At 35.3% G+C, this 21,441-nt stretch overlaps 1 protein-coding gene and 1 long non-coding RNA gene across 4 annotated transcripts; both read right to left on the bottom strand.

Annotated features, from left to right (window-relative positions):
- Positions 1–3,140: 3,140 nt before the first annotated feature.
- On the bottom strand, positions 3,141–4,753 carry LOC133687883 (uncharacterized). Its single transcript, XR_009841056.1, has 2 exons — positions 3,683–4,753; positions 3,141–3,586 (listed from the first exon to the last, which is right to left on the bottom strand). It is a non-coding gene; the product is annotated as an uncharacterized LOC133687883 (long non-coding RNA).
- A 312-nt stretch (positions 4,754–5,065) lies between these two features.
- On the bottom strand, positions 5,066–19,964 carry LOC133689561 (ubiquitin-like domain-containing protein CIP73). 3 transcript variants are annotated; one of them, XM_062109459.1, is made up of 16 exons: positions 19,665–19,964; positions 17,734–17,877; positions 12,079–12,196; positions 10,935–11,015; positions 9,991–10,106; positions 9,818–9,892; positions 9,197–9,349; positions 9,009–9,078; positions 8,732–8,910; positions 8,287–8,451; positions 8,124–8,195; positions 7,886–8,021; positions 7,377–7,793; positions 6,213–6,622; positions 5,945–6,022; positions 5,066–5,347 (listed from the first exon to the last, which is right to left on the bottom strand). In XM_062109459.1, exons 2-16 carry the CDS (start codon positions 17,854–17,856, stop codon positions 5,339–5,341), a joined length of 2,202 nt encoding a protein of 733 aa, XP_061965443.1. In that variant the 5' UTR covers positions 17,857–17,877; positions 19,665–19,964; the 3' UTR covers positions 5,066–5,338. The 3 variants fall into 3 exon arrangements, with proteins under 3 accessions (XP_061965443.1, XP_061965444.1, XP_061965445.1); XM_062109460.1 differs by lacking the exon at positions 19,665–19,964 and adding an exon at positions 12,295–12,471 and having other exon boundaries at positions 17,734–17,873; XM_062109461.1 differs by lacking the exons at positions 12,079–12,196; positions 17,734–17,877; positions 19,665–19,964 and adding an exon at positions 11,691–12,048.
- Positions 19,965–21,441: the final 1,477 nt, after the last annotated feature.

Below are 21,441 nucleotides of genomic sequence, written 5' to 3'. Positions count from 1 at the left end.
TAAAAATATAGGAAACATATATATATGTATGTATGTATTGAACAAATGTATAATAATCATTTAAACAACTTAAAGGTTATAATATAGTCTTTTAAAAGTATTTAAGAGTATTCGGATTAATAAAACAATTTCTATAAAATTTGTGTTTTTATATATAATTATGGATAATATGAGAACCTTCCTTCCATGAACTTTCGTGAAAAGAAATTTCATGGCAAATAATTCCCATCATATATATATATATATATATATATATATATGATGGGAATTATTTGCCATGAAATTTCTTTTCACGAAAGTTCATGGAAGGAAGGTTCTCATTTTTTGTCAAAATCAACAGTAGAAAATACTTGTGTTTCAGGGCATAGGTTACAAACCTTCACCTTTTGGGGTGATTGCTATTTCACCCCGATTCATTCCAAAATATATATTTAAACATCTCATGGAAAGAAGCTTAGATTATTTGCAATTGGACTCTTGTCAAGTTATTTATATTCAAATTATAAAAAATTAAAATTGTGGTGTTCAGATTTTTTTGTCTTAGAAAAATAATTTACAACAAACTAATAAATTATACAAAAATAATATTTTAAAGTTAATTATGTACACCTCCACCAATGAAGTGTTCGTGTAGCGATTAAGGCATTGTTATATCCTTACAAGGATGGGAATACAAGTTAAATCCCTAAAAAATGTATTTATTGGGAGAGACAGTCATGAATCCCGAACAAAATTAATCTTATCCTTTCAAAAGATATGAGAATATTCAAATAAGAAAAAGAAATTATATACTCGTACAAGTTATAGATTTATTCTAATAGAAATAATTGCTTGACAGGAGCAAGACTCAAATTCAAGATACTTTCCCTATTTTGTGTTCTATAATTGAAAGATGGCCAGCACAATGATTTTCACGAAGAAACCAAGATGACATTTTCTTCAAAGAACATCATTATCTTATATTATTATTTTGACTTTGACTATTAATCACTCTTGAGCTACCCTATGAAAGCATCAATTTAAGATATAACTGACGAATTTCATCTTTATATACCATCAAGATAGATCCTTATGGAATTAATATACATTATTTTTAGGTAGTTTTTATGATTATAATTGAAAATAATAAGTGTAATAAATTTTATTTATAAATTATAGTTTTTTTAATTAATATTTTTTTAAAAAAACTTAATGAGATCTATGTAAATATTTTTAAATATATAATTAGAGTAAAATATAAATTACATTATACTACATTACGCCATGAAAAGAAACATAATTCTAATCAAATTCATGAATGTTCACAAATATAAAAAGACCATAATTATTCTTTTCTAGGAGCTACATCGATCAAAGTTGTTAATGATTGCAACCAAGTTACTGAAATGTTTTCAATTATGCCATTTTTGTCGAATAGGAAGAGAGCAATTGATTTCAACATTTCGAGAATTAACTCTCCATGCTAATGACAAGTTGCATCACGGGGTTTTGTTTCGTTTATTTAATTGGGTAATAATTGCTAGAAAGATCTGAAAATGATATGCTATGAAAATTTGGTTTGTTTGTGAACCAGAAGATATCTGATAAAATGGGAAGATGATGCAAGACGATGACTTTAGATTTGCCCTTTTGCTTTCCACAAGAGGTAATGAGTCACACCATCCTCTCCTCTGCAAGCAGAAAAAAAATATTATCTTTCATGTTCATAGCGAAAAAGATCTTCGCATTCAATGCCAAGAAACAAAGAGTTTCACGTCCTACGCTACCTTTCTTGTCTTTTTTGCTATGTAAAGAGACCTCCTTTCTCCTTTCAAGGAATGCCTCACAAAATTCATGGCTTTCTACAAGAAAGAACACAGGCAACTTCACGTATTCTTCCCCACAAAGAAAGTAGGATATTATTTCCCCTATGCTGTCCTGAAAGAAAGCAGTACTTCTGTCTAGCTGCCGTGTTGTGGTTTAAGATCATGTTTAATTTTTGTATTTTGATAGTATTTTTTTAAAAAATTAATTTTTATGTATTTTTTATTTTAAATTAATATTTTTAGATCATTTTAATAAGCTGATATTAAAAATAATTTTTTTATTAAAAAATATCATTTTAATGCATTTCTGAATAAAAAATACTTTGAAAAGCAACCGCAACCACATTTTTAAATGGCTTCTAAGTGCTAATTGGATATTGATATTGTTCTATACTTGAAAATGCATTAACACATCAAAATAATCTAAAAATATAAAAAATAATTGAAAAAAAATTAAAATTTCTTCAAAAGCATTTTTGCACCGCAAAAACAATCAATTACTAGAATGTTGTGATACATGATACTTTCTAAAAATACTTAAATACTTATGAAAAACAATCAATACATGGTACTTTTCAATCAATACTTTTCATAAAATACAATAAAATAATTATTTTTATAACATCAAAACCATAAAAAACACACCAAACAAAACACGATTTTAAAATATACTTAAACACGCGCAAACCTTGATTGCTTTTATGATAATTACAACCTTTTTCTAGCACTTTACATGGTCAAAGCCAAAGAGGGAGCCACTTTCATTAGTTTATGATTTTGTTGACAAAGGAATCTTTTTGGTTGCTTGGTACGTGGCCTAAAGAGGGTCGTCAAAAGATGGACTGACGTGTCACACTTTGATCCATTAAATGATGAATTAGTGTGTTTCCTTTTTAAAATCCATTAAGCCGAATGAGGCATATTGTCGTTTCCCCTTTTTAAAAAATCTTCATTCTTGTTTGCTCTCTTTTCCTTCCAAACGTGCCGAAGAGGTTTGAATGCAATAAGACCAATTAAGTTAAGCAAAACTTGCTGATAATAATTAAGTAATGCACGGTAGTTTCTTTAATATGACATTTGGTACAAGGAGATCATAAAAATAATTTACAAGACTATATAATTTATTAATGTTGATGAAAGGTGAGAAAAATACTTAAATTATTAACAATTATCGGTGAGATAGAAATTAAAAATTATTTAGTGCGTATTTTGAAATAAAAAAAAGGAGAGAAATAGAAAAAATATATTTACTTGGATAGTACTAATACTAAATACCCTCTTAATAATTAACATCTCCCAAAAAGAAAAGAAAATATAAGAGAAAAAACAAAATAAAAAAGTGATGGTCCAGATTAGACCAGCCCATTAAGCCATATGGATCCCGACAGCACCGGCCCGTTATCCTTTCACTGCCAAGAGAGGGAGGTGTTCGCTGCTCTGTTAAACCAGCCTCACGCTGTACCCTCCACTCTAGGAGTCAAGAAACCCACGTCTTCACTAGGATGCAATGGCTCAACTCCTGGCTTGAAACGGGCAGGCCAGAATTAGGCTGATCTGAACCCAGCCTTCTAGGCTGAACCAACGTTCCATCACCTTACAGCTCCCACTCGGGTTACAAGCCTATGTTACCTGGCTCAGCTGAAGTGCAGGCAGATGGATGAGGGTTATAATGCTGTGATATTATTTCTTTGCTTCCGATGTGGGATTGCTCTCTCTCTTTTTCGGGAGTCCGTCATGCTTGACTCTCATTTTACATCAAATCACAAATGAGATGGGGAAATCTGGGCAGTAAAAATAATATATTGAAAACGAAAAGGATAAGAAGTTGAATAAAAATTAAATTGATTGTGTTAACATTTCACTGGAGGGATTCTTACTCATTGGAAAGTAGGTGAGGTGTCAAGTTAATGGCTGTAAGTTGCACAATCATCAGCTTCACAGTTCATGGTTTGGCTTCATTATCTGGTAAAAGAAGACAAATAATGGACTGTGATTACATCACTTCTGATGGAGAATGCCGGAGTGATTACAGATTAGAAAAGCTAAACATGAAGGGAAAGTAGAACTTTAAATCATTAAATCCAAATTAAGACAATCTTTTTATAAGAATTTTTATGTGTTTATTCGTTTTTATAAGAATAGTTTCTCTTAGAAAAGAATTGTATACAGAATATGATAAATAAACCAAATATTCATATAACAATGCATTAGAAATGCTGGTTGTCGATGCCTATTAATAACCTCTTTTTATTATTTTATTTAGGAAGCCTATTGTGGTAATTTCAAGTCATATGAGCAGGTTAATTATTGAAAAAACAAATTGAAAAAAAATTATTCAACTCAATTTCCAAATTAAAATTAAAATTAAAAAGAAAAACTAGATAAAAAAATTGATTGTTGATAAATAAAACTAAGAAGACTAAACCCGAAAAATAGTTAAAAAAGAAAAAGAAAGCAAAGCACTGATTTATTAGTGAAACAATACTTTGTTGAGTATGGCTACAGTGATCCATACTATCCAAAAAGACCTTTGGCAACGCCCTCAAAACCTTACTGCTTCTGCAAAGTCCATGGTAAGATTAAATCTTTCAATAAAAGGATCCACAGGGAGAGGAAGACTGTGACATAAGAGCAAAATCCTATAAATAGTTTTGTTAATGTTAATGCTAACTTCTCTCTCAATACTTGATAACACTTTAATTTCTGACATGAAGTTTTGCCTTGTTTCCACCATTGCGGCAAACCACGTGATAAGGAGAGAACAACATGGAAGGTAGAAGAAGTGGTTGAAGAGGAGAGTATGCATGAAAAAAAAAAAAAAAACCCTAAATTTTCTGTTTATATATGCATGGTATAAATGTAATTTTTCAAACTTTCAAGATTACTTAGTCAGGTTTGGGTTAAGTTTCGAGTCGAGCAAGGCACTACTCATATCCTTTTGACTTCAAATATCATCCAAATCCAAATGACCAAAAATAATTTATACACATTCAGGTAGATATTTGATGAACCTAAATATTTAACAGGCTCAAAACCCCCTAGCAACCCATTTTCCGCCCCTTACAGACAACACATCGCAGTTTCGGCATCTGGGATGCAAAGGGAAGATGAAGATGATCCATAAATGTCTAATGAAAGCAATGGGAAGAAATATACGAGCGCATTAAATACTTTCTCAATAATAATGTCATATCAGAAAACCTTCCCAGCAACCACTTACCAGAGCAATTGAGTAAAACAAAACAGATGGTGATGAGATATTGAAAAACAGTTGAAGCTAATTTGCCTATAGAAGATAAAGACTCCAAAGTATACAATGCTGTAATGGTATAATACGGAAACTAAGTATTCCATCTCAACTAGTTGACAGTTAACTCGAGAAAATGTCCAACCATCATTGTCATGATACACAGAATAGAAAAAATAAGAGCAACCGCCATTCACCTATAGAAGAAACGCGTTATTCTTAGCTGTCTGAGATCATAATCACAACTTCAGCACTTGAATCCTTTGTCCAAAGATAATAAGATAAATCACTCAGTCTGCATCAGTAAATAAGTAAGATCAATAATATATATATATAACAGTAATGTTTCCAATATGAAAAAAAATAGATTTGATTCCATTCTTTTTGTTTCAGCATTGACTATAGAAGAACTTTGAAGAACTATTAAGAACGAAGCAAATTTTCAGCAGAACATTTGCTATCAATAGAAAACACAGAGAGATGCCATATGCTTAAGTGGCAATTGACAAAGCTTTGGCAAAAACTTTTCTGCAATGCTTAGTGTTGTGTGCTTATTTATTATACAAAGATCTTGTGCAACAAGTTCCGCCCATCCACTGGGGTTGATTGGAGATTTAAAAAAAATAATAACAAACCAGGGCTTACCCGCAAGAATTTACTGTCTCCCATTTTTATCACATACTGGATGATCATACACAAAAATTAGCTTTCTAGGCAAGTAACAAAGGGAAACAAAAGAATAACCAGAGACTAATCTATAGTCAATGGGTAAAATTGATAAGTTATTAGGGCATCTCAGAAAATCATATTTGCAGTTAATATTAATACAGCTGAAAGATGAAATGGTTTCACAGAAAAGAAATGAAATGAAATTCCTTAAACATGCTAATACCTTTTGGCGTTTTGAATTTGGTGGGCTTGGTTCAGTATCACTATAGCGATGAGATGTTCCAACACCAGAGTTTTCGGCCTGCAAACATGCCACTGGTTAGCCTTGTGGTTGTGCATGTTTCTATGCACATGACAATTTAGCTCAACATATTTACAACATCATGCCGAAGCCTTCATGAACCATTTGATTGGCTAGAGTAAGAAATCCAGAATAAAAGTGGCATGAAATACAAAGATCCATTAAAAGAGCAACTGAAAAAGCTACTTACATTGGTTGAAGAATCTTGAGGCCTCTGATGCCCAGAGCTGCGTGCTTCTACTGGAGGTATGTCATTGGGTTCTGCGCCACCACTTTGAGATATGAGGGGCATGATCTCACGAAGCAGATTAGACAAAAATATCCCCTCATCAGTAGCTCTTGGTTCCGCTTCCGCTTCCGCTTCTGCAGTAGCAGTAGATGGTTCTGCAGTCTCAAGGACAGAACTAGTAGCTGTTAATCGTGAGCTGGCATCCTCCATGTGGACATCGCCAGGTAAGATGGCCCTCAGGAGCTGCATAATACCGCTGGGGATAGGTTGCTCAGAATCCAGGTTGTTTTGGGACCCACTAGCTGACAGAATGTTGATACTTATACTGCGAGAAATAGAAGGCTCTTGTCTTGAATTTGGTGGCAGTGATCCTGGAAGAAAGAAAGGTTGGTCAACCAGCAAAGAACAGTTGAATAAGCTCATTTCTTGTCATGGAGCCATATTATCAACTATTAAGGCAAGATACAGCTAGCAACCATCAAAACTTTGACTATTATGCACAATGTTAACTTCAATAGAATAGAATTTCTATATGCTACTGTGAGCTGGAGAAGTCGTTTCCATGCAAGCCTGTTACAACATATTCCCAAAGGTCTCAATCAAATCTTTACAGGCTAAAAGCATGGAAGAAAATCCAGGAAACTTTTGAAAAATGAAAATACAAAATTACACATTATTTTCCTCATTTTTTTAGGGTGAGGATCAGGACGGGGCAGGTAAGTTTTGCCGTCAAATTGGAATCTCCATAAGTGTGGATCAGAATCATCAAAGAAGGGTGTGTGTGTGCTGTAATAGTAAGCATGGCATGCATTCTAGGAAAGAACAATATATGTGGAAGTCGCCATCCCTCCCTCATGCAGGATAGGGACAATTAGAATGTTGGGGCAAAACAAATAACACAATATGCATAAGCCATAAGGCATTGACAAAGATATCAACCACCATTAGCTGCACCACAAGTAAAACCACCGACCGATACACATGTAAACATAAGTCAAACCATAACATCTCCCTTCAAGCCTCCTGAGCTTGCACTGGAAGAGATGTGCACAACTAGAAACTTGCAACTTTTCATGAACCAAGTAATCCTCGTAACTTCATTGAACTGCAATATTGTCACATTACCATCTCTTGTGCGTTGTTCGGTGTTTTGCCGGTGTACAGCAGGTTCAAGGGTTGGCGGCTGGTCAGTCTGGACCCCAGCAGCATGATGCTCACCAGATGCTTGAGATCCTTGTCCACCATTCCCATGCCCAGAAGCTACATGTTGAAATCTTCCGAGAACAGGATAGTACAGACCTATAGAATTACCAGACGAATCAGAAGGAAGGCGGCCAAATGTGCCAGGAACGGCTGCAACCACGGTTCTAAGAGGCACCACTCGTACAGCCTCCCCAGCAAAAGATGAACCCTCTGAGACCCTTGAAGTTGTTTGATTACTAGGATTTTCACCACCAGAAATGGTTGGTGGGTTTCTCAGCCCAGCAGTCTGCTGTGTCTGACCACGGTCCTCACGATTGTTGGGAGTAGCAGTTGATGAACCTTTGGTTAGAAGAAAATAAGTTGATAAGTAGGTTCACACATCAAAGAAACCATACATATTAATAATTCAAGGCATCAAATTTGAAGATAACCTCTTCGTATTTGTATATCAATTCGCCTTGGAAGAATCCCAGTACCAGTACCAGTACTATTAGCCAAACCAGATCCCGGTTGCCTGGATCCCACAGGGATAGCACCAAAGCTAGTCCCCGGTTGAAAAGGAAGGGGCTGCATGCATAGGAGTGATCAGCAGAAAACATAATTTAAAGCAAAATGAAAAGGGGAAAAACAACAGATAAAAAGAATTCATAAGGATGTCAAGATTATGACCTGAACCATTAGAGGATTAGGACCAGATTGATTGATAAAAATTGCAGGGCCAGCATTAACAATGGCTTCAGACTGTAGATATTCAAACCAAAGCAACACATACAGCTCAGAAGATGCCACGCATGAAAGGATGCTGTAAATCAGAAATTAGATATAATCTTACCGGTGCTTGACCTAGTCGTAATGTCATGATTGTACGTCCAAGTTCAAGCAGAAGAGCACCTAAATTATGAAGTTGGACTCCAGTTCTCAATGCACTAGACTGAGTGGTGTGTCGCAGTGCAGGATCAGTAATATCTGCTTGATTCTCTAGTTGCATGGCAAGTTGCTGCCAACATACAAAACAAACAGGGAAGGGGATCCAATGTATTCAAGTTCTAGTTCTGGCAATGAATAAAAGAAAGATAAATGTTGTAATATTTCAAGGTCAAAAGAATCAAATTCTATAAATTAAACAAAACAAAGAAACATAATAAGAAGATGACCAATTCCTATGGCCACAAGCAACTAAACTTCACTGGTGAAAAACAGAGTATACAATTGGCTAGCCAAAAAATAATGGAAGACTGAAGCACATTTTGTAGATAAAATGATGTTAAATAACACACAAGTAAGCATTCTGCAACTTGTTCGGTGAGTAATTGTCTACTAGACCGAATCACTTCTGCCAAGGATGCAGGTGTTGGAAGCCTTTCTTGTCCAGTTCCTGATTGTGACATGGAATTAGAATCTATTTGCTCAGTCCTGCGTGCAGCATCTGCTTGTGCATTGTTTTCCCCGCCTCTGCCTGTCAATGAAAAGGATTGCAATCCAATGACCAAGTCAGCCTCGTTGAAAAAACAACATTTATTAACTAACAGAATTTCGCAAAAAGGAGACACTGACCAATGGCATCAAATTCTCGCCTCATATGGCTCAGATATTGGGACAATGTTGTCAGAGAGTCAGGAATTACCTACAAGGACCCAGAAAATTAGAGCCTGATATTTAAAACTTCAATAAGATATGCAGGCCAAAGAATTCAGGTTATAGAATGAAGATAGAGGGTGGGTAAGAAGAGGACTCCAACTTACAGGAGGATTCATTGACCCCAAGGAAACTGCTGATGGAAGCCCAAAAATATTTTGTGCTCTGTCAGACAGGCCCCTGGTGCCAGTTTGTTCAGATTGCAGCTGGCTTGTGTCTGTGCTACCACCAGCAGCTGATGTTCTTGACATACCACGCTCCTTAAACATCCATCCCAACCAAAGAGAGTAAGACCAAAAACATAAATGTGCATTTACAGATCTACAAAAGCATTAAGGTGCATCTTTTTAATTTGGCAAAACATGAATTAGCTTGATATCTCAAAATAGGTCTAACATCTATAGCCAAACAAAAGATTATGATTGACAACTTCCAAATACAAAAATGCTGGACATTTTACTCTGAAAACATTTTGTTTGTCTGTCTCTGTGAGTGAGAAAAGTGGGAGGGACTTGGGAGGGAAGAAAACCCCCCTCCCTAAAAACAACAGTAGATTTTCTTAAGTAAAACTAAGCTGTACATTTTACTCTGAAAACATTTTGTTTATCTGTCTCTGCAAGTGAGAAAAGTGGAAGGGAAGAAAACCCCCCTCCCTAAAAACAACAATAGATTTTCAAAAGTAAAACTAAACTGTATTTAGTTCAAGAGTTTAGAATTTAAATATTTACCCTGACAACATCTACCCCTTCACTGCCACCTTCGATATTTGAAAACCCAAAAGATCCAAGGACAGCAGAGACAATCTGCTCCAAAGAATCAATTAAGAGATAGTTATGGAATGATTACATCATCTGTATGAAAATCCAAGATTGCTACATTCAACATCTAGTTGTAGCCTCACCCTACTGATTTCTGGAGGAACTCCATCCCCTTGATCAGGCACACTAAAAGTTTCTATTACAACACTGGGAGCCACCTGACCAGTGTGGCGGCTTGAACCTGATGCAGGATCATTGCCTGCAACATTGACATGTAGGTGTTAATCCTTGGTTCATTTTACAAGCATGTGAAAGATATAGTAAAAAATACAAGAAAAAAAGGTATACAATTCCATTTCAGAAAGTCAGGATGTCTTCCACTAAGTTTTGAGTGTGACACAAACATAAGTAGTATTGCTACAACAATTTCTAAGTTCCTATAGATGACAGTGACTATTATTATATTTATGCTGGAGCATCATTTCTGAATAAAAATATAATCATTCAATGAGAACCAGCAAAACACTACCACTTGCTTTTTTGATTAATCATATGACAATATTAAGCAATCAACGAAATTAAATTCCAAGGTTAATATGTTATATCCAGAATCCCATTGGTTCAACAGAAATGGATTTCCCGGTATCTAGTTGCTTTCCACCAAGGTGTAGTTGCTTCTCACAGAGGCAAGTAAAAGATGTTTCGATTTCCAAGATTACAAAATTTTAGGTCCAGCACCGAGGATTTTTCTTTCTTTTCTTTTAGTTGCGGAGGGGAGGAGGGGGGGGGGGGTTTAGTGTACTATACCAAGCTTTTAGTAATATAATTAAAGCAGCACAGGAAGCCATACTTTAGCTGATGTAACGAGTGTTAAACACTCTATGTGGGGCAATCATCCATTATTGCCATTAATTACCTTGTGCAGCAGTTTTTTGTTTTTGACATTTACCGGCTGTGGGACATCTGTGGGAATCTTTGGACCGCCACAACTAGTCCTCCACAGCTTAATGACTACGCAACCCATTACTGAGACAAACTTAGTACAGTTGAAGAAAATGATGCAAGCAAATGTTAAGGTGAGCAAAACCTGGATGATTGGATAAGCCCTCAGATGATTGCGGTATAGGTTGCCGAACCACCATATGCAAGGTGTGACCATCTTCAACATCTAACTTGCGTTAAGTGAATAAACCAAACCAAACACTAAATATAATAAGACAATAATGCTAATTGAGTAACAAAAAATAACAGGTACACATCAATTTTCCTTTTGGAACCAAAAAAAAAGTTTAATGCAGGATGGTTCAAAGGTTACTGGTTAAATCAATGAAGATCCCAATCCATACAAGATCTAATATTTGCAAATTTATTATGGAAAGGTAAAATTCTGACTAGTTCATTCAACACATGTTTTGATTCTAATGCTTCACCCACATTTAAAGTTTCCTTCTAGCAAGAAAATTACCCTCGCAAAAAGCAATTGCCAGAAACTAGCAGAACTCAATTTACTTTGGAAAAAAAAACTGCAGATGTGGACTTATTTGGAATATATACATAGGTGAGTTTGGGTGTTTGCTTGGGTGTGATAGAATCAATTGAAATATGACATCAGATCTCTTTTCTCAACCAGACAAATAGTCCAAAGTCATTCACTCTCTCCTATAAATATGTTAGTGAAGAACCAATGAAGAGAATCAAGCAGTCATATGTATTTATACCACATGCCTTTGACCTCTTTTTTTGCCAAGGCTTTTTCCCATTTCACGTCCATATTAGTGTTTCACAGACTTACAATTCACTGTTGCTGATGGAAAACATGAAATTGTTTAGCATTGCAGGATACATCTCATGGACATGGAGAACTAAAATGTGAGCTAACTTGGGATTTATACTTCAGCATAGCTGGAATCAGCTGTGAGGAACAGCACTGCAACACTATCCAACCACAACTCAACCTTTTACCAGCCAATGCACAAACTCCAAGTTGCCCCTATATAACTCTTTTGCATCAACATTGTGTTAATAAGCTCTTTCCACTTTTCTACCTGGCTTTACAGTTCACTGTCAGAAATAAATGTCTATCTTTGGTTCACTACTTATGTAGTACCTTCATCAAAACTGTTAACAGAAATTTGAAGTAAATTTTTATCAATCTCCTCACTTTGGGTCCACAATATTTCTGATAAATAATGTACTTGAAGTTGCATTTGAATCTTAAGAAAAAAGGATACGATAGGCAGAGAGTAATTGGTCATCTTTTAAAACTTTTCCACGGCATATTAGACGTTGTTGTTCTGATAGCACACCAGTGACAGAAGCAATCTGTTCTTTCAAAGCAGGAACTGGCATCTGCAAGGATATTCAAGAAAGGTGAAAATATGATGAAATTAATGGCTTCCACAAACAAAATTCATGTACAAGATATCAACTAGTAAATCCTCACTCACATATTAGCGTACAGGCCCTATTAAAATTATATTGCAGGGTACATTCTTACAACTAAGAATCTAGTGATGGCAAAAAGGGTTTCGACAGTGTTTCATGTATAAAAGACACAGGGAAATAGTGGATCTTCTGTGATTGCTTTTTGACAGGTCGCTCATGAGATCTGCTCCTCGTATTTTCTGCATTGTTGTAAATATAGTAAATCAATTATAGGATTGATTATTGTTCTATAAATAGAGTAAGTTAACTATAGGGCTGTCAGTTACACGGCTGATTGCAGGGCTGATTTATATGCATTCAATTATAGCTTGATTCTAGGGATTTAGATTAATCCTAGACCTGTATATAAACATACTATACTCATGCATCAAGAATAAGAGAAATATCATTTTCATACTCTAACAATTCTACATGGTATCAGAGCCATAGGATTCTCTTTTCTTTTAACATGGCCCAATTGAGTCACAATTTTTTTTTCTCTACTGTTGGTTGTCCTGCTTTGATTGCAATAATGACAAAGGGTAGGAACACAGAAGTGCAAACTGTGATTTCTGATGTTGTTCCCATGACAACAAAAATCACAAAGCACAAACTGAATAATACCAATTATTTGAATTGGAGCAAAACAGTGCAAGTGTATCCTCGTAGTATTGATAAAGATGACCACCTTGTTGATGATCCACCATCTGATGCTGCAGCAAATAAGGCATGGTTGAGAGATGATACCAGAATTTTCCTGCAGATTCGAAATTCTATTGATACTGAAGTGATTGGTCTAGTTAATCACTGTGAATTTGTTAAAGATCTCCTGGATTATTTGGCTTTCTTATATTTTGGAAAAGGAAATATCTCTCGTATATATGATGTGTGTAAGGAGTTTTATCGCCCAGAGAAGCAAGACAGGACTCTCACTGAATATTTTATGGATTTTAAACGGGTATATGATGAGCTGAATTCTCTTCTTCCTTTTAGTACTGATGTGAAAACTCAGCAGTCTCAACGTGAGCAGATGGCTGTTATGAGTTTCCTTGCAGGTCTGCCACTAGAATTTGACGCTGCTCGAACACAGATTCTTTCTAGTCCGGAGATAACCACTCTTCGTGACACCTTTACAAGAATTTAGCGTTCAGAGGGATCTCGATCTACCCCTATTATCACTAGTGCCCTTGTGAGTCGTGGAACTTCAAATGAAGCTGGTCAAGGAAGTCGAGATGGTCGAGGCAGTCGTAAGAATACTGGTTTTCAAGGCAGTTGGAGTGGTTGTGGCTTAGGTAGAAATACTGGTCATAACAAACCAGTTTGTTATTACTGTGATAACCTGGTCATACAAGACGTACTTGTTGGAAGCTTCATGGTAAACCTCAGCAGCAAGCCCAAGTTGCTAATATTGCAACTCAAGGAATCAGCCATGTATCTACAGTGTCTTCATCTAATGATAAGTCTGTGCTTGTCTCTGCTGATGAATTTGCTCGCTTCACTCAATACCAAGCCTCACTAAAGTCCAATCCTTCTACAATTGACGAGTCAAGTAAACCCACCACATGTCTTGTGTCATCCTCTAGCAAATGGGTCATTGATTCAGGTGCTACAAACCATATGACAGGTGACAAAGGTATTCTTTCCCCTTTTAAACCTTACAAAATCTTCAAAATCTTCCTAGTGTTACTTTGGCTGATGGGTCAACCACTTCTGTTATTGGTTCTAGAACAATCTCTCCTACATCATCTATTTCATTATCCTCTGTCTTGTGTTTGCCCAACTTTTCCTTCAATTTACTCTATGTTAGTCAAATCACTAAGGCTCTCAATTGTTGTGTCTTATTTTTCTCTGACCTTTATTTATTTCAGGATCTTATGACAGGAAAGATTATTGGTAGAGGACGTGAATCTGGTGGTCTTTATGTGCTTGAAACTACTATCCCAAAAATGCCAAATCCGAAAGTGCCAAAACGTGTTGCTTGTTCCAGTACTATGACACCTCTCGAACTTCACTATCGGTTAGGGCATCCTTCGTTACCCATTTTAAAAAAATTGTTTCCTCATTTCCAAAAGTTCTCATTTAAATTGTGAGTCTTGTCAATTTGCCAAACATCATCGCTCTTCATATGTACCAAGAGTTAATAAACATGCTGCATCCCCCTTTGAGTTAATACATTCTGATGTTTGGGGTCCTTGTCCAGTACTTTCTCAGTCTGGATTTCGATATTTTGTCACTTTTATTGATGACTATTCTCGTGTCACTTGATTATATTTAATGAGAAACATGTCAGAATTACTCTCTATATTTAGTGCCTTTTGTGCTGAAATAAAAACTCAATTTAATGTTTCTGTGCGCATTTTACAAAGTGATAATGCAAAAGAGTATTTTTCCAAGCCTTTTAACTCCTATATGTCACAAAATGGAATTCTTCATCAGTCTTCATATGTTGACACCCCACCTCAAAATGGTGTTGGAGAACGTAAAAATAGACGTTTACTAAAAGTTGCTAGACCCTCATTTTTCAAATGAATGTCCCTAAACAGTTCTGGGCAAATGCAGTTTTGACTGCTTGTTTTTTAATTAATCGTATGCCCTCATCTGTTTTGGCTGGTGCTACTCCTCATTCTATTTTGTTTCCTTCTCATTCTTTATTTCCAGTTGAACCACGCATTTTTGGTTGTACTTGTTTTATTCGTGATGTTCGGCCTGGCGTGTCTAAACTAGATCCTAAGTCTCTGAAGTGTGTCTTTTTAGGGTATTCTCGTCTATAGAAAGGGTATCGATGTTACTCTCCTGAGTTGGGTCGTTATTTGGTGTCTTCTGATATTTCATTTTTTGAAACCACTCCATTCTTTCCCATGTCGAAAATTTATAATTGTGAGGGGGAGAATGATGATATTCTAGTGTACAATATTACCACTACTATTAACCATGCTTCCTCAAATGACCCAGTTCCCATAAAACCAATCATCACCCAAGTGTATTCTCGACGTCCTCCACCAGCTCCTATGTCTACAGATCCTAGTCTCAATCTTCCTATTGATGTTCGTAAAGGTAAAAGACAATGTACTCATCCTGTCTCATCGTTTGCTTCTTATATACATTTGTCTCCTTCTTTGCGTTGCTTTATTGCTTCTTTAGACTCTGTATCTGTTCCCAAAACTTTAGTTGAGGCTTTGTCCCATCCTGGTTGGCGAGCTGCTATGGAAGAAGAGATGAGAGCTTTAGACGATAATGGCACTTGGGAACTTGTAGACTTACTAGCAAGAAAACAGAGTATTGGTTGTAAATGGGTGTATGTTGTCAAGGTCAATCCTGATGGGTCTGTGGCTTGTCTTAAATCCCGTCTTGTTGCCAAAGGATATGCTCAAACATATGGAGTAGATTATTCTGATACCTTCTCTCCAGTGGCTAAACTTGCATCTGTTTGTTTATTTATGTCTATTCCTGCTCCTAATGATTGGCCTTTACACCAGTTAGATATCAAGAATGCATTTCTTCACGGTGATCTGAAGGAAAAGGTGTATATGGAGTAACCACCTGGGTTTGTTGCTCAGGGGGAGTCTAGTAAGGTTTGTCGACTTCGAAAGTCCTTGTATGGGTTAAAACAAAGTCCACTTGCTTGGTTTGGGCGATTCAGTTAGGTTATTCAAGAATTTGGTATGAAGAAGAGTAAGTGTGATCATTCGGTATTCTACCAACAATCTGAAGTTGGCCTTATCTTGTTGGTTGTGTATGTTGACGATATTGTTATCACTGGTAGTGACAGTAAAGGCATCTCAGCTCATAAGTCTTTTCTTCAAGCAAATTTCCAAACTAAAGATTTGGGGATGCTAAGGTATTTTTTAGGTATTGAAGTTACAAAGTGTAAGAAGGGTATCTTTTTATCTCAAAGAAAGTATATTCTTGATCTTTTGACAGAAACTGGAAAGTTGGGTGCCAAACCTTGTAGTGCACCAATGGTCACCAACACACAACTTACAGCAGAAAATGGTGAGTCGTTTGCAGATCCTGAGATGTATCATCGATTAGTTGGCAAGTTAAATTATCTAACGGTGACTCGTCCTGACATTGCATATCCTGTTAGCATTGTGAGCCAGTTCATGGCTTCCCCACGAACCACCCATTGGGCAGCCTTGGAACAAATTTTGTGTTATCTTAAAGGAGCTCTAGGGCGTAGTATATGGTATAGAAATCATGGTCATACTCATATTGAATGTTTCTCAGATGCAGATTGGGCAGGTTCTAAAATTGATAGAAGATCTACTACAGGTTATTGTGTTTTTGTTGGGGGAAACTTGGTGTCATGGAAAAGTAAGAAGCAAAATATAGTCTCTCGTTCCAGTGCTGAATTAGAATATAGAGCCATGGCACAATCCACGTGTGAACTTATATGGATACAACAATTGCTCAATGAGGTTGGTCTTGGTAGTTCACTACCTATGAAGTTATGGTGTGACATCAAGCTGCTCTTCACATTGCATCAAATCTAGTTTTTCATGAAAGGACTAAGCATATTGAAATTGATTGTCACTTCATCCGTGAGAAAATTCAGCAAAATTTGATCTCCACTAGTTATGTCAAAACTACAGTGCAGTTGGGTGATATCTTCACTAAAGCTTTGAGTGGTCCTAGGATTGAATATATTTGTAACAAGCTGGGCATGATTAAGATATATGCTCCAGCTTGAGGGGGAGTGTTGTAGATATAGTAAATCAATTATAGGATTGATTATTGTTCTAAATAGAGTAAGACAACTATAGGGCTGTCAGTTACAGAGCTGATTTATATGCATTCAATTATAGCTTGATTCCAGGGATTTAGATTAATCCTGGACCTGTATATAAACATATTGTACTCATGCATCAAGAATAAGAGAAATATCATTTTCATACTCTAACAATTCTACATGCATGAATAGTAGGTAAAACGTTGGACAATTGGATAATACTCCATGGTTTTTACCTAAGGGCTTGTTGAAGAGAAGTTTTTGAGAGGGGAAAGGGAGTTGGATGCTAGAGACCGATGTCTTCGTGTCAACTGTGTGGAATTAGGCAGGTCTAAATGGCACAACACAATAAATCATTTATTAGGACTGGAAATCCTCTGACTATGTTGGTGAAGAGGCTTTAAGTGTAATTGTTAAGACCACCTAATTTCCTCTTCTTGTTTGTCTTTTTCAGGATTCAACTTCTAGTAATTCTCTGTCTCTCATTATGACAATAGAAATATGCTCAAAACGCAATTTGGAGCTCTTGAAAAAAGTGGAAAAAAGATAAAAAATAAAAACAGAAAGAGGTCGATCCTTGGATAAACATATTGCTCCCTAAGAACTAGCTTTAAGATGTAATTTGATTATTTGAACTCATTGATCACCTAAAGTATAATAACACAAGATAAGTGTACAATAAAATACCCACTACAATGACGTGAGCCACAGTTCAGTGGGAGCCAGAAATTACCTGTTTATCCACTCTCAAAGTATAGGTTTGAGAATCCAATGTTTTTATTTTTATTTCAATATTTGTTTCCGAACCTTCCGCCTCACCAGCTTTCGGAATTTTATCAGCAACATTACTTCCCATTCTCGTCAGATGAATGGACACCTACAAACAAGAAAGAAAAATAAATAACAGGAGATTAGGTTTGGGAGTTGCTGGGATGAGGCAACAGCATGCTTGTATATCAACCAGACAAGTCACAGTGTTATGTTGGTAACATAAATAAGGCTCCTTCGGAAACAATAAGTCAATAAGTGCACTAACGCCTATAAAAGGGACTGAAGTTCCCCTCATTGTGGTCATAATACATCATTGTTGACAGAGAGATAGAGAGATAAGGAGCAGAAATGCCGGAACAAATAACAAAAACAGGTAAGCAGAACATTGTCGCATATAAGAAAATCTTGGCTGCCACCACCATATACACGTATTGCCAAAGCAATATGCACTTCAAGACAACTCGAAACAATGTTTCTGCTTCTTTCTTTGTTTTTTTTTTTTTTTTTGTGAGTACATGTGTGCTCTTGTGTGAGCGCCATGCATGTGTGTCCTATGAGACGATCAGAAAAATCTCCAGACTTGCAAAACACATAAAGATGGTAACAATATGTGTGAATAACATAACAAGTCCTGCACCCAACCATGATGAACAGCATTGATCTGATTCTTGATATTCTTTCCATTATTTACTGACTCGGTAGGATATCACTCACTAGATGATGGTGACTACTCAGGAGTCCCTGCTGCAGCTATTAGTTAATATTTTAAGAGGTCATAAAGGAGAAACATATCATCATGTTCCCATTTGAGAAGTTAGTGTGTTATAATACTGCTATAACAGTCATGACTGTGTTTTCCCAATTCCTCCTCAACCTTCTATAATTAAATTGAAAAACTTATACGGATGGTTAAATGGAACGTTGTAGCCTGCAAATCATAGGAGAAGCATTCTTCGGCGTTAGATTAAGTAGCCAAGTAACATTCCCACCTTGGAGTTCCTTGTGTTCTTCTTGTTACCAGGAGCAGAAAACAAGTTTCCCGAACAACTCTAATTCCATGTCATGTGTATATATGTGCAGACACTTGCGTTGTGTTTTCCTACCGAAATCAACTTCAGGCCATAAAATCCCAGGATCAAATCCATTGTATATAATGAAGAAATCAAGCTCCAAGAAGTAATGTCTCAGTCCTAAGGGACATTACCGACATATTTTTACTTCATATTTCGCTCCACAAAGTGAAATTCAATTTAAACTCTAAATTAGAAGAACTCAAAATCCAAGCTTCTACCATCGAAACAGCTTATCTGGAATTGGGGCCTGCACCCAATTCCAAGCTAATTAGTAGAAAAGGGAAAATCAAACGGTAAATTCAAATATACAAAACTAAACTACTGCCCAGATAAAAAAATTTAGGACATTTCCAATGACCAACAGATAGAGAGAACAAAGAACACTCTCTTACCACATTCTACATATCTAAAGAGAGTACTTTTTAACCCTAGTTATCATTAACCACCAAGATTGACAATCTTTAACTCCCATCGCTCGCACTTCAATTAAACATAAATCACTAAAAAAAGATAAACCCAATAATTTTCATTGAAGCTTGATCAAGTTACCACAACCCAATTACCAACCCTTCCCTTCAGTCACATGCAAACAATCAAAATCCCATATACCATTTATCTCTCACTCTATAGGGTTTACCGAATCTTGATCAAACAAAAAAGATCAAGACTTTCAACTTCTGGGTCCTAACCAATCATCAAAACCATGCAAACCAACCCATCAGGTTCCAAGATTGACAACCCAATTCACACAATCAAGAACTCAATAAAGAATACAAAGAAAAGGAAAGCGCACATGATGATAAAGGAGTCTGTAAGTTACCTGGAATGAAAAGAAATTCTGGTTTAAAAAGTAGATGGGGAGAGAGAGAGATTAGAATAAAAATGATAGAGAGAGATACTGTGCGCGCGCTCTCTCTCTCTCTCTCTCTCTCTCTGTTTTAGTTTCTCTCTAAGTATTCTGGGGCTGACACCTGAATTCTATTCACGAACTCAAAACTTATATCTCCCCTCTGTCAACTGTGTTGTTTGTACCGTGGCCAATGTAGGACGAGGTTGAGAAAATTATTAAAGAAATAAAAAGTTTAAAACTACTCAATCATTAAAGATCATTAAAATTATATGAATAATAATAATAATGATATTTTTTAAAAAAAAATTCTATATTCTTGTTCATATAAGATTCAAGATTATTTTTTAACAATTCAATCATTTTAAATGAAAAAAACCTGATAAATGAGATATTAAAGAATATAATATTATGTAAGAATATAATAAATATGAGTATATATAAAAGAATTATCAAATAGATTGAGTTATTTATCTGGATGGATTCTCAAAGTAACGAGGATGCCTGAATCCAATTTATTTGTATGGTGGTGAAGTTAAGAGTTAGAGATATTGAAGAGCTGGTTATGGAAGGAAAGGTATAAAATCTATCTCATCAACTACTCTCCTTTGTCATATGCATCAACTTAAAATAGACAGTGGTATGACTCTGTTTAATTGAATTATTGTCTTAGAGCTGGTGTTTCTAAAAAATTTAATTTTTAATTTTTATTATTTTTTTAAGAAAATAATTTTTATTATTTTTTGATTGTTTTGATGCGTTAATTTCAAAAATAATTTCTTTAAAAAAACATCATTTTAATGCATTTCAGAATGAAAAGCACTTTGAAAAGCAACCACAACCACACTTCTAAACAGGCTTGTACGGAGTGGGATATTTTTTTTTTTAGGATTAACTTAGATTTGTAGCCTGTGATATCTTATAGACTAAATTTTTTTAACATTAAAAAAAATATAAGTGATGACAGTATTTTTAAAAAGATAAAAGAAATTTGAAAGTTAGGTTATTAATTTTATTAGATTCAATAACTTTAGTTGATTTAATAATATAATAAATAACAACAACAGATAAATTGTAAAAATAACAAAACAAAATTGGCCCGAGTTAACATGGGTTAACCCGCAAAACTTGTGATCTGTCGAGATCGAAATAACCTCATAAAAGAATGAAATCAGAAAAAAAAAAATCAAGTGTAAATAAGACTTGAAAAGAAACCCGAGTCAGCCCCATACTGATCTTTCAAACCTGTAACACGGGTCCTAAGTCTAAAATCATTCTATAGAAGGCAAACCAAGAAAATTTATAAGGTCAAATTCCAGATCAATAAGTCAAATTCCAGATCAACAAAATCTCGATCAATAAATGCTAATGGATAAAATTGAAAAAGAAAGTTAAAAAAAAGGTTAAAAACAAAACAAATGGCAATTAAAAGAATAAGGATCAAATCTGATATAAAATAAAATATTGAGGAATGCAATTGAAAAATTAATTCAATTAAGAGAATGATAAATAAATATTGATAGATACAATTAGAAAGATAGTTCAATTAAGAGAATGATTAAAAAAAATCACAATCAAAATAATGAGAACCGGATTTAAAAGAAGGCAGATGAGGATTAAATTGAAAGAAAATTCTAATTCTATGGATTGTTTAAAATAAAACAAATAGTAATAAGAAGAATATGAACAAAATATGAAAGAAAAACAAATTAAAGAGTTGCTTTGAAAATATACAAGGGAAGACACTGAA

Source organism: Populus nigra, chromosome 3 (assembly GCF_951802175.1).
Source record: "Populus nigra chromosome 3, ddPopNigr1.1, whole genome shotgun sequence".
Taxonomy (NCBI): domain Eukaryota; kingdom Viridiplantae; phylum Streptophyta; class Magnoliopsida; order Malpighiales; family Salicaceae; genus Populus; species Populus nigra.
The sequence above is the reverse complement of the archived record's forward strand: the minus strand, read 5'-3'. Positions and strand labels throughout refer to the sequence as shown.